This window comes from Dendropsophus ebraccatus, chromosome 11 (assembly GCF_027789765.1).
Source record: "Dendropsophus ebraccatus isolate aDenEbr1 chromosome 11, aDenEbr1.pat, whole genome shotgun sequence".
Classification (NCBI taxonomy): domain Eukaryota; kingdom Metazoa; phylum Chordata; class Amphibia; order Anura; family Hylidae; genus Dendropsophus; species Dendropsophus ebraccatus.
Window position 1 is genome coordinate 39798185 of NC_091464.1, and position 13790 is coordinate 39811974.

Sequence of the window (13790 nt, forward strand, 5' to 3'; positions counted from 1 at the left end):
AGTTCCTTCTGAGGTGGGAGGAGGACCTGGAGGTGACGTTGACCGGGGCCCAAAGGAACCGCATTCTATCTTTGGTCCACAAGTCGTCCATGTGCACAGGCTATCAAGAAGCGGGGTATAAGATACTTACCAGATGGTATCGAGTGCCCGTCAAGCTTCACTCTATTTGGCCAGACGTGGATCCGTTGTGTTGGCGGTGCGGAACTTCTGAAGGTACACACCTACACATTTTTTGGTCATGTCCTGTGCTTACTCCCTTTTGGGACGAGGTGCGGCGGATCATTGTGAAAGTCACGAATGTGTCATTTGACTTGACACCCGCCCTGTTCTTGTTACACCACTGTTCACTCCCGACAAAGTCCTACAGGAAGTCGTTGCTGAAATTTTTGGTGATGGCAGCGAGAGTCTGTATTCCCTTATATTGGAAGAAGGACTCCCCTCCACCGCTTTCGCTTTGGGTTTCTAAGGTCAATGACCTACTACATATGGAAGACTTGACTTCCTCTCTGCATGAGTCTAATGCGAAGTTCACCTCCACATGGTATCCTTGGATGGAATTCAGAGGAACTCCGGATTACCGCGCCTTGGTGAGTGGACTCGATTTGGTTTAAAACCAGCATACTGACCCCCTACCCCGGAGCTGAGGTGGGGGCGGGATGGAGGGGTTTTGTCCGGGTCTCAGAGGATGATGATCGTGACGTTGGCTAGTCTAGTCCCTACCCCTTCCCTCCCTTCATCTCCCCTCTCTTTCCCTCTCTTGTCCTTCCCCCCCCCCCTCTCCCCTCTCCCATTCTTTCTTTACCTGCTTACCTTTTTCTCTTCTCTAAGCTTTCTGTTTTGCTTTACATTTCCTCCGTCCTTTTTCTCCAACTAAGGCGGAGGTGACTCCCCCTCTGGTAGGGAGCCCTCGATAACACAAAAAACTTTCCATGGAAGTTGCGGAGGGGTTGTGGCCGGCACTCTCGGCTCTTTTATTGATGACTATTTTGGGTGATGTCTCAGTATATGCTTCCTGTGTGTTACTATTTCTCTTTTCTTATTGGTCAAGGACCTACCATTTGTGGATAGTGGAAATGGTTCCAGTTACTATGTCTTACCCTATCTCATGTGCTTATGATGTGGAGCGGATGGGTGTTGTCTGTCCCTCCTTTTCTGTGACTTCGAAATAAAGAATTTAAAAAAAAAAAAAAAAAAAAAAAAGATGTATCGTTATCGGCCGCACATCTTCCTGTGTAAACGGGATGTGTAGCCAGTAGCAAAGGGAAACTTTATATCCGACCTGTCAGTTTTCAGATCACACATGCAGTGCGTACTTACCATCAGCGCTGCTGTGTGATCCAGCATCCTGCTCTCCGACTCTCCCGTCCATCCCTGGGGACCTGTACAGTTACTGCGGTATCTTCAGGCCGCTGCCTCCTCCAGAATGATTGACAGCCGGAGGAGGCAGGACGGCCTGAAGAAACATGAAATCGTAGATCAGACTGTTCAGTACTAGTCTGTAAACTTCTGAAGGTTTGTTACAGTGAGGTAGGATTGCAGGATGTTGTTCTTAGTATGTATATAGCGTATATACTGCAGCTGAGAATAGAGGAAGCAGGCACAGAAAATGAGTGGGGGTAACCAGGGGGAGAGATGGCATAAGCTAGTGACTGACCAGATATAGTCCTGCTCCTCATATACATACACAGTGCATCCTGAAGTGACAGGTACATTTCTTAAAGTGATGTTTCAAGATTCCCAAATACCAGGGGTGTTTCTTGTAGGAAGTGAAAAAGTGCTTGCACAAGTTTTTATAACAAGTTTTTAGGCCATTTTCATAAAGAAAAAATTACTGTTTTGAAAATTTTATATAATTTGCTGTAGCAAAAAAAAAAAGTAAATAATGGACAAATAGCAGAGGACATGGCTAACAGTAAGCATTTCTCTTTTTTTTTTTTTTAAAGCTAGGTACAAAAAAAGTATTTTTTGTCTTTGTAGAATTTAAAGGGGTATTCTGCTCAAATTTTAATGTTAACATGTTACTGCCCTTGGTGAGAACATAACAGGCTATTCTTCCCTCTTTGTGCAGAAAGATAACAATAGGCTGTTTGTTATGTTCTCACCAAGGACAGCAACATGTTAACACTTTGATTTGCGCAGAATACCCCTTTAATGCCTTCTGACTATTTTCTTGTGTTAGTATTTTACTAAAATGATAAGTCCGCTTTCCCTCCTCGATAAAATCTGGTAATACCATGAGATGCAAGTAACGTATAATTAGCTTCCTATCTAAGTGCAGCGTATGGCCGTCCATTTGTCCGTGCAGCTGCCAGTATACGGTATCTGATGGTGTCTCTGTGGAGCTCATGTTTTATATTTTGTCTCTATGCCTACTTGAACAGGTGCCGGGTGTAAACCTGCCCATCAGCCAGCTGACATACTTCTTCTCGGCAATCCTCATCAGTGGTGTCATACATGAGGTCGGGCACGGAGTGGCAGCCGTCAGGTAATGTGATCTCCTTCTTCTTTTTATGTCTGGCAGAGATGAAGCTGCATTTTGTATTCTTATGAATATTTAAAGTGGTATAACTGGACAGCAGTGAATAAAGGATGAAATATTTATAGTGTACCTGGACGTGCTGTGTAGAGGCCGTCAAGAATCTGACAATTCTCCATTATGATCTTCCAATCGGCCTTTATGTTTCGACATTTCTTTAATATGCAGCTTGTTTATGGGAAATGATCCATTAGAAATATTAGATGGAGACTGCAATGAGAAGCTGAGTATCCCATTGCAGGCTTGGTCAATAGGAGGGTGAAAGCACATAGTGACACCAGAATTTTGTTTACAGCTTTATGTAGGAAAGACTCTTTTTTTTTTTTGCTTTTTGGGTGGGTATTAAAGGGGAACTCCAAATAAATGATTTATTCCTGTTCAAACTCCTTCTATGATCTAAGCTTGTTTGTAATAGGCTTCTATTACGTGAATTTGGCTATTTGTCTGCAGCACATCATGACTCACCCTGGGGCTGCTGAAAATCCTCACTTCCAGGTATATTCTGTTTCAGAAGTCACATGATGCTGTAACACCCATCTGTAACTCCACCTACCACTGACATCACACAGTGATCTAGTCAAGGGTGGGAAAACGACAGCCTCTCCTGAGCATAGGGGAAAGGAGATACAGTTGTTTCAGCTCTCCCTCTCCTCCCTCTCTCTCTCTCTCTCTCTCTCTCTTTGAATAGATACTGGAAGACATTTATCAAAGGCATACGCCAGGGAGAAGGTGCAGAATCGCCCCTTCTCTCTGGCATACGCCTACCGTGCGCCCCGCTCGCCTGATGGGCGGGCTGGCGCAGCTTGCGGAGGCGTGATGAGGTGGGAGGGAGGGAGAGGAGGCCACGCGCCTCATTTATCATGATTTATGCCTGCTCGCAGGAGCAAATCATGACGCAAATCTACAGGTGTAGATTTGGTAGGCCGGGCGCAGATTCGTGCCTCTTACGTGTACGCCCCTTAGTAAATCCTGCCGGAGAAAAGGGGTGGGGCCTAATATAAGACCGGTGTACTTGTGCAATGCATGCTGGGAGAAGTAATTTCCTGGGTGGCATCCATGATGAAAAACTGGGATCATATGTAAAAGTTAAAATTTGAGGCTAGGAGCAGCATAGAGAAGGGGGAATGGTGTCAATCAGATTGGTGAGTGCACCTATATGCTTTTTTTTTTTTTTTTTTTTATGGGATCGCTATAGCTCCCCTTTAAGGTCTACCTCTTTCTAAATGATGTCTTCTCGTCTGGCAGCTGATGCTCTCTGCATCCTGTCTTTACCATTGCCGCAGTTCTTAAGATTTTAAGTGTTGCATGATTCCTGCTGATGGAAAAACCCTTTGATGGAAATGGTCAGTAAGGGTATGTTCACACAAAACTGAAATACTGTAGATTTAGAATGGGTTCTCAGATACCGTATCCGCAGCGGATTTCACGCTGCCAGTTAGCAGTGAAATCCGCTGTAAGTACCTTTCCAGTCACTTCAATGAGATGACATACTTGAAGTTGGATTGTCACCCCGCTGCAAGTATGGAAAAGTCAGTCCCCTTAACCCCCTGGTACATACATTGCTGGGTCCCACTCCCTCCTGCTTTGGGGGCTCCCGGCGTCCCCTGGAGCTCAGCCAATCAGTGCGCTGTGGTCGGTGCCGATGCAGAAATGTTGGTGGTGCGGCCTCTTTTTTTTTTTTTTTTTTTTTGAAACGACCCCCAAGTGTGACGAAATCCTCTCCCCTCTCTGATGTTGCTCCATTAGAAGGGGAGGGGATATTGCCACACTGGGAGGCAGTGGGCCTGCCCTCAGTGCTCGGGGGAGACTGGTGCTTGGGAAAAGACCATCACTGGGTGTGGGAAACAAGCAGCATTTAAAAGAAAAGGACCACGCCGCCAACATCCCTGCACCAGTGCCGATCAATTAGGGTAAAACAAAAAAGCAATGTACCTGATGATACATTCGCTTTTAAGGCTGGCCTTTTACTGTGTAATAGCGCTAGTTATCGTTCAAGGAACAATTAAACATCATTTCTTTCATCATTTCATAGCTGATTAGGCCATTCTGACTTGCTGAAAAATCTTTGCCCATCCTGCGCACATCTCCCTGTGTAATAGCCAAGAAAAGGTGGCATGACTGGTTTTGCCTTGTAAAGGGAAATTAATACAACACCCAATTAATACAGAAAGTGCCAGAGATTTGTAATTTACTATTCTATTCTATTCAAAAATCTCAAGTCTTCCAGAACTTATCAGCTGCTTTATGTCCTGCAGGAAGTGGTGTATTCTTTCCAGTCTAGAGAGCAGGAGAGGTTTTCTATGGGAATTTGCTACTGCTCTGGACAGTACTCTATTAAAGGGGAGCCACTCCCTACAACAACCAGATTCCACTTCTTATAAAACAGTGCTCTCTGCTGACACCTCTGTCCAAAACAGGAACTGTCCAGAGCAGCAGCAAATCCCCATAAAAAACCCTCTCCTGCTCAGGACAGTTCCTGTCTCGGCCAGAGATGTCAGCAGAGAGCACTGTGTCTGAATGTAAATAAAAGAACATTTCCTGCAGGACATACAGTAGCTTATAAGTATGGGGACCTGAGATTTTTGAATAGAAGTAAATTACAAATGTATATAACTTTCTGACACCAAATCGCTTTAATATTGACCTCTATGAGAGGCTTATGCTCTCTAACCTGTGTGGTGGACATTGGGAGGGGAAGGGGCCAGCCTCATAATCTGTTGTCAGTAGTGAACAATGTGCTCCTTGCCCCCCAGCTCTGCAGATAGTGGTAACTTTCCTATGTCTTGCTTCTTCATCCAGAGTCATTTCAAGATGTATGCTTGTCATTTTATACACAAAGTGTCCCTGTCCCTGTATGACTGTTCCTTTTGCATCCACAGGGAAACGGTGCGATTTAATGGCTTTGGCATGTTCATGTTTGTGGTGTATCCCGGGGCATTTGTTGATCTTTTTACCACTCACCTCCAGCTGGTTTCACCCGTTCAGCAGCTGCGGATATTTTGCGCAGGTAAGTGACCTTCATCTCTTTTCAGAAGGCATTAATGGCATTAGGGATGATGTAGATGTTCTTCTAGGGAGTGAGGATGTGGAATTCCTCCTTATAATTAGAGGGGACATATTTCACATTCATGTCCTCCTAATGCCATAACTTATTCTGACAACACAGCCAGTTTCTTAAATGAAAGGAAATTCTTCAGCCCAGCCACAACAGGGGATTTTTTTTTTCTCTTCGTAATTTGGTATGTGGAGTATTTATTTGCCTTCTAATGTGCCATTTGTCTTCCTTTACCCCCAGTATGCATAAAGAACATAGAAGAGGACTGTAAGGCAGAGACATGGCATGTTTAGATCCCATGGATTGGATGTTGTAATAGATTGGGAAGTAGATTGTTTCTGAATTCGGAAGTTTTACAATTCAGAATTTTTGCTGGCATAAGCCAAGCTTATCTGGGAAAATGAGATGTTATTCTCTTCCTCCATGTACTGATGGATCATTGTGTGTGCTGGGCATTTAGTCTCCAGTCAATTGTCCTGTGTTGTCATCGGAAATCCTTCCCAACCACCCCTCTCTTCTCTTGGTTGTTATCTGCACCAAATGTGGCCTGTCTAGGAGATGTCAATGAGACGTAAAGGGGACGGATTTGGGAGGGGTTTCCGCTAACAACTCACAACACAGATTTATGGTGGCAAACAAGGCCATTTCCCCATACCATCGGGTACATTGCTTTTTTTTTTTTTACCTTAACGGATCGGCGCTGGCGGGGGATGATGGTGGCGCAGTCCTTTTATTGAACAGCCATCCGGTTCCCACCCACACCGTCGGTCTATTCCCGAGCACCAGCTTAGCATGAAGCACTGGGGGCAGGCCCGCTGGCCGGCAATGTAACGATCTCAGCCAATCGCGGCTGAGCAGCTGATGACGCGCCAGAGGGGGGCCGGCATAAGGGCTGGCTGAAACGGTCCGGCCGGCCTCCTGACGATTAGTATAATGCACCACACTTCCGGGAAGGGGGGCCATTTACTTAAATAATACACATTACAAAGTTGTATAACTTTGTAATGTGTGTTATTTAGTGAATAAATGTTGAGCACCGCACTACCCCTTTAACCAACAGAGCTCATTGGTTACTGCAGTTCTGGATTGTACCACTGAGCAACTTTGCATCTAACTTGCATGTTGTAAATGTTTTGTAAAATATGCAACACAATGCAATGCAGAGTTTTTTGTAATGAAATTGTTAACATATTTTGTACATTATTTGAATATTGCAGTGGTACCTTGGTTTAAGAGTAACTTGGTTAAAGAGCGTTTTGCAAGAAGAGCTCTGAGTTTTTCAAAATTGTAACTTTAAGAGCATTGCTTTGGTTTAAGAGCTCCCTGTACTGGGTGGGAGCGGGAGTAGAGGAGGGGTATGGTCTGCATAGCGTGGTCTACAGCCCTGTATCCTGACCCAGGAAGTCCCCCTTACCTTACAAATCATAGCAGATCCACTTCAGGCTGGGACTTACATCAGGGGACAGGACTGTGAAGGCCTCTTTATAGTTGTATCCCCTCTCTCCCCGGACAGAGAATGGTGCATGTATGTGCCCACATATGCCCAGCTCATTCCTCCCAGCAGTCTCTGTTAGCCCTTGTGTTTCCCATCCTCTCCATTCCTACTATTATGTGCCTGCACTTACACTCAGCTATACACACTGCTGCTATAATATGCCTGCACTTACACTCAGCTATACAAACTGCTGTATAGAGAGGTTTCTGTCACTTTCGTCCTGCACAGCTCTGTGATTCTAACTTCCTGATTGGTCCATGCTGAACACACACCCCTTCCACACTGCTGTCATGTGACCACACAGACCTCTGACAGCAGCCCTGCTTCTCTATTGTAGCCTGTTGTACTACGCTCCTGCATTATGGGGATCTGCAGTTCCATCCTGTATCTACAAACTGCTGCTGTGTTATCAGGTTTATGCACTTACTATACATTATACACCACATGCTGATAGTATACTGTACAGTAACTCATGATATCAGATATTTAGCTGTTTCTCATTGTTTGTTTCATCTGTTCTACATATTATTCAGAATAAAAAATCATTATTTTTGGGTTGTGGAACCAATTGTCTGCATATCAGTAATTTCTTATGGGAAAATTTGCTTTGGTTTAAGAGTGGATTTGGATTACAAGTGCCGTCCCGGAACGTATTATGTTCGTAATCCAAGGCACCACTGTGTATATGTATATATAAATTTTTTTTGTTGTAGCAATGAGCAATCATGGCCACTAGATGGCATACTAACTCTGTACTAGGGAAGTTGTTATGAGGCCTTTGTGAGGATCTGTTGTATTTTACATAATGAACTACTGATATGCAGATAACAAATTTACTTTTGCTTTGCTATATATCTGATGTATTGGATAGCTGTACTATGCTATAATGTGCTTAATTTTTTATTTATCAACACTTAAAAGAAATGCATAGTTTTCTAATTCTGCTTCCATGCTACATTTTCAAGGTTTGTTTAGCGTTCCCCATGTTGGGCTTGAACTATTAGGCCAGGTTTATCAACAGTTTTTTTCAAAAGACTTTAAAGTGTCACTGTCGTTATAACTTTCAAAATCTAAATCAACAGTAGATGTAATATAAAGCAAGTTTTTAATTTACATTCATTATCTTTGTTGTTATCATGCTGTAAAACAAAGCTATACTTACCAGAAATCCAGGTCCAGTCTCCTGAAGGCTGAAAAAAACAGACTAAACACAGGAATTCCGGCCAGTACAGAGAGTCATGGCTCAATGCGTCCATAAGTCACATGACTGCCTTCTCTCTGTGAGCGCTCAGATGGCCTGAGGTACACTGGACTTCCTGTTTTCCGACTCTTTTTTTTTTTTTACTTTCTCAAAAAACAGAAAACAGAAAGTGCCATGTTCTTCATGATAAGGAAAAAAAAATAATGAATGTAAGGCTAGGTTCACACTGCGTTTTTGCAATCCGTTTTTTGCATTTTGTATGCATCCGTTTTTCCATTGACTTCCATTGTAAAAAAAAAAACGGATCAAGGCCGATTCGGCTCATTATCGCTACGTGGAATAGGCCTCTTAGTCTGGAGTAAGGTTTTTATCATTGAGTTGATTTCTTATGAAAAAATATAACATTTCTATGCACCTTTTGTCATTGTTTTTGTTGCTTGTTTTGTAGGAGTCTGGCACAATTTTATCCTTGGCCTCCTGGGAATCTTGATATTATTTCCCCTCCCTGCGATTCTCTACCCATTTTACTCCACGGGTGTTGGGGCTCTGGTGACAGAAGTGTTAGAGGTAAGTACCTGCAGATACCTTTTATATTTTTAGCCATTGAGGAGTAGTGCTGACCTGAAATAGTAAGATGACAACTGCAATTTGATGGGCTGGATTTTCTTATTTAAAATGGTTTCCCCATTATAGATACTGTGGAGCCTGTCTGATATGCCATGGGGGAAAGGGGTAACAGAGTACCGGTGCCTTGTACTCTGCAGATAGTTGGCCTTTTGAGGGCAATGATTTTTTAAAATTAAAATCTATTACTATTCTGACTGATCCTGTGTCTCCCATTGGTGTAATTTGAGAGCAGTGCTTATTATGTCCTTGGAGTATTTACAAGAAAAGGGGGCCCTGTGCAAAGTTGCCCTCGGGTACTTTCCCAGACTGCTGAATTCCAACTTTGCCTTGTTATATAGTGATAAATACCCTCCCCCATATACAGCAGACAGACTTTCCTTTCAGGCTGCTGGGAAAGCTGAGTGACACCAATGTGGGGTCACAACATGATAGATATGCACAGTGTATTATTGAGTGTTTTACATGATCAAGTTATCCTTTATTGCAGGTTCACAGAGGTTGTTACCCTGCTTTCCCAGGCCATTATATCTGCCTCGGGCCCCATATCTTATATTATAGAATAACTAGCCACATTTGTTATCCAAGAGCCAGGAAAAGCTGAGTAAGACTCCATGGGAATCTGCAATTAACAAATTTACAATGTTATACTAAAACATGTCTATCCAAATAGGCATGATCGGGGCTCTATTACCTGTTTCTTTCTCTAAATGGAATGAGGATGTATTTCTTTGGTGGGAAGATGTCTGGCTTTATGACTCTGCAACATGTGATGTATACCCAACTCCCAAGCAAAATTAAGACATGACTTATTGTAATCAGGTCTCCAATGGTCACAGTTTTACTTAAAATAACATGTCCCTGAAAATATAAAAAAAAAAAAAGGCAGATCCAACTCACAGAGAATCACCCTCCAGCACTCAGGCGAGGAAAAAACCCCTGTGGAGGAAACCTTGATGGAGCCATGGCTGGAGAGTTGCCCCTTCCCTGGGCTTAGAGGGTAATACCAATCCATAAATATACTACATCAGATGTGAGAAAGATCTGGCCGCCGTTACTGTCACCTTATTAATAGCTAGGCGACAGTACCCTTTCTCCCATACAGTTCCAGGTCCACCTCTCAAGAAAGTGGAGACTCGGATGAGGTAGTCTAAAAAACAAAAAAACACTTTTCTCTGCCACAACCTCCAACTCGTCTTAAGGGTAAGAAGAGTAAAGTAGTCAAGCTTTAAGGTCCTCTGGCACTGGTCTAGGCAGCGGCCTCTCTTCTATAGAACCTTCTTTATGATGTAAGCGATTGTCCTCACAGTGCATGGTTCCTATGGTTACTACAGGTGCTCACAGTGATCTGATGTATTAACCCTTTAATGACAGACAATGTGCTTTACTACAGAAGTCATTAAACACACTTGTGACCAAATAAGTACTTTATGGTTTGGGCAGTAAGGACACTAAATAATAAGAGATGACATGTACAAGTAGTTGTAGATGTGATATACCTGAAACTGGCCAGCACTGACCTCCCAAGCTTTCAGATTACCAAAGAGGGACACACATGGTCGCTACACCACACTATCACAACCTGCACCCGTCCTACAACTGCTCTGTAACTGTCGGTGACTCCACTACATATTTATTTATTTATTTATATACCAGTAAATTAGCTTTTACACCTACCTGTTGTGGAGACAGGAACTCATCCGATTCTATTTCTTTTTTACTGCATAGGAGATAAGATTCCGCCAATAGTTTTTCCTCTCCTAGCTACACCATCAAAAGCTAGCAGCTAGGTCATCCTGATGAAGGATAGGGCGATATCAAGTGATTATTTTCTTGATCGCCTGATAATCTATGCCTCTATGCCGTATTTAGTTGAGAAAACATTATGTTTTTGTGTTTACACTTTGGTTTCTTTATAGAATCAGAATAAAGATACTGGGAGTATGCCTTAGGCTACGTGCACATGGAGCAAAAGTGGCGGAATTCTGCGCCACTCTTGCTCTGTGTGAACGTAGCCTTAGACCATACTATTTTGTTTTCTCAGAAGCCTTCATTATAACAGTGAATGTAGCCTCCTGTCAATTCTATTGCAATATTTTTGGTATGAATCATCAGAAGAACAGGTCCTACAGGACCGAGGGGTAGAATCTGCGTGACATGCTTAGGTGTGTCATAGAATTTTTTCTTTAGACAATTTGACCCCCACTGATCAACCCCTGACCAAGAGGAAGAAGGATACATTAAACATGAAAAGTTATGCTACAGCAAAATCTCCGGACCATCCACAAGCTTAGATATAGCACAGTTAATATATACCTGTATGAGGCTATGCTCACACAGTGTACTTTTTTCTTTTTTGGAAAAATATGGCTGTTGTTCCCGGGAAAAAAAAACGGCCATTCTTGTCAAAAAAAGAATACACTCGATTGAATCCTTTGGGGAACAGTGGTCGCTGTGCACACAAAGTATTGCTTAATTTTATTAGTCAACAGTGTCAGTTCACGGCAGTTAAGTTCCCTCTTCCCCTGCACATAGAGTAAGGGGGTAGACAGAAAAACTTTAAATGGAGTCAGTCAGTCATTACAAAGTACAATAGGTGTCAAAAAAAAATAAGGGCTCAGAGGAGGCAGAGACAGAAGACCAGGGAGAACCCATCATCAGAGGAGGCAGAGACAAAAGAGAAGGGAGAGGCAGTCCTCAGAGGAGGCAAACATAGGCAGCACAGCAGGAAGAGCCCATGATCAGAGCAGTGTCCCTGGACTCATCAAGCAAAAGACACATGAATACTATATATTTTAAGGCCCCGTTCACTCAGAGCAAGAGAGCCGGACTTCCGCAGTGGAATTGTCCACCGTGGAATGCCGCCAGCCTCCGTGTCATAATGACACTCTATGGGAGCCGCATCACTCAGCGTCTCCCAGCGCTGAAGAATAAACATGTTCATTCTTCAGCGCCAAGAGATACAGCGTGCGCGTCTCCCATAGAATGTCCACCGCAGAGTTCTGCCTCTCTTGCTCTGTGAACGGGGCCTAAAGGAGAACAATGAGACGGTTAGTCTTTTGCACCACGGTCTAGTGAGACAGTTAGGAGCACTGTGCGCCATCATAGCGCCGATCCATTCATTATCATTAGAAAGAGCGATATCGGGGCAGGAAGTGCGCCCCAGCGATCCTAATGGTCTCATCGGACTGTGAAGCAAAAGACTAACTACAACGGAGCGGCACCCAGGAGAGAGGTAAGAGACATAGCTTTCACCTCTGTATCTCATGTGCAGTAGGGAGATATTAGCAGGTTAGACTTGTCTAACCTGCGGATAGTTTCCCTTCAATATCCTAATATCTCAAACAACCCCTTTAAATATATTAATGATAATGAATAATCTTTTAATATGTTAAAGGGCTAAATAAGGTGCAGTTCAGGAGGGAGGGAGAAACTGAACACAAAAACAAGGGGCCACAATTCAGGTTAGTTGAGGGAAAAATTAGAAGCAATATGAGAGAATATTACTGAAAGAGTAGTCCATACTTGAAGCAAACTTCAGCAGATGTGGTAGGTAAATCTAAACTGAATTAATACATTCCTGGGATAAACCTATATCTATGTAATATAGATCTATGATGATAAGAGAGAAAATAATAATATAAGGGCAGACTAGATGGACTAGGTGGTCTGCCAATAGGCTATGTTACAGGATGGAGATGGACAGTCTGCTTTTGCCCTTAACATAGTGGTGATATAGTTCTGAGGTAAACAGCCGAGACAGTCAGACCGGTTTAGTTGTTACACTGCCTGACAACTACAACATAAATTAAAGCAGAGAAATTCTTTACAGAGTGCATAGTAATATTCTGCAGAATTCTTAAGCCTTACGGCATGAACTCCATTCGGTGGAGGCTTAAGCATACACTGTGGATCAATATAGTGGCTTACATAAGCCTGATATTATGCAGCAGTTCTTCAGCCACCTGGGAGTGCTTACATATCATTTCACCTACACTTTCCCCATAAAGACCTGCTACAGTTTCAAAACCAAATCGCTGTTAGAATAGATTATGGAATACATTATACTAATAGGTTTAGGTTGCGGCTCTATTTTAAACCAAAGAATTCACTGCCTTATGCATTTATTCATTGTCACCTATTGCTTACAGTCAAACACATCCTGGGAGATCACAGTGTAATTTCACATGAGAAAGGTACAAAGACCTTAGGGCCATTTTTATAGGAATACAGTTCATGTACCAGTATAGTTTTACCATGTGGGAGGAAATCGATGCAAGCACAAGGAGAGCATTAGTCATGTGACCAGGGACAGGCCTACTGCGCTAGCCTTTGGGACCACTATGCTCACCACTTTAGCATCACAACTCTTACATAGTTTTGAACCCAAGTTTTTAATCGCTTTGCATGTCCTTTTTTTTCTTTTTAACCCTTTTAGCTTTTACAGCTTGCATCTGTACCGCAGGACATTCCCTCTCAAGCCGCCAGTGGCGTTCTTTAGTGCCCCTCATTTGATGGCTGGTCCCAGGGTATAGAGCCGATACAACTTTTATTCTGGCAACAGGGTGTCAATGAGATGGGGCCTAGAGCGTCCATGCACTAAGCCTGCCAATGATGATGATTATGCAGCCCAGGAGTGTGACGACTGAAGAAGGCAGGGAGAGAGGGACTGCAGGCCTAAGGCACGGATGCTCTAGGCCCTGGCTCATTGACACCCCGTTACTGGAATAAAAATAGTTTTTAGCCCAATTACTACCTCCAGGAGACATACAGATCCTGGGACCAGCCATGCATTGAGGAGCACTAAAGAGCATGGATGCTCTAGGCCTCGTCTCATTGACACCCTGCCACCGAAATATAAGTTGTTTTTATCCCGATT

At 43.2% G+C, this 13790-nt stretch overlaps 1 protein-coding gene across 1 annotated transcript in view; it reads left to right on the forward strand.

Moving 5' to 3' along the window:
* MBTPS2 (membrane bound transcription factor peptidase, site 2) overlaps window positions 1-13790 on the forward strand; it is a 50087-nt gene that overhangs the window by 14174 nt on the left and 22123 nt on the right. The window contains exons 4-6 of the mRNA XM_069945126.1: window positions 2382-2485; window positions 5416-5543; window positions 8736-8854. Of these exons, the coding sequence (XP_069801227.1) occupies window positions 2382-2485; window positions 5416-5543; window positions 8736-8854 (351 nt within the window). The remainder of the gene's footprint in view (window positions 1-2381; window positions 2486-5415; window positions 5544-8735; window positions 8855-13790) is intronic.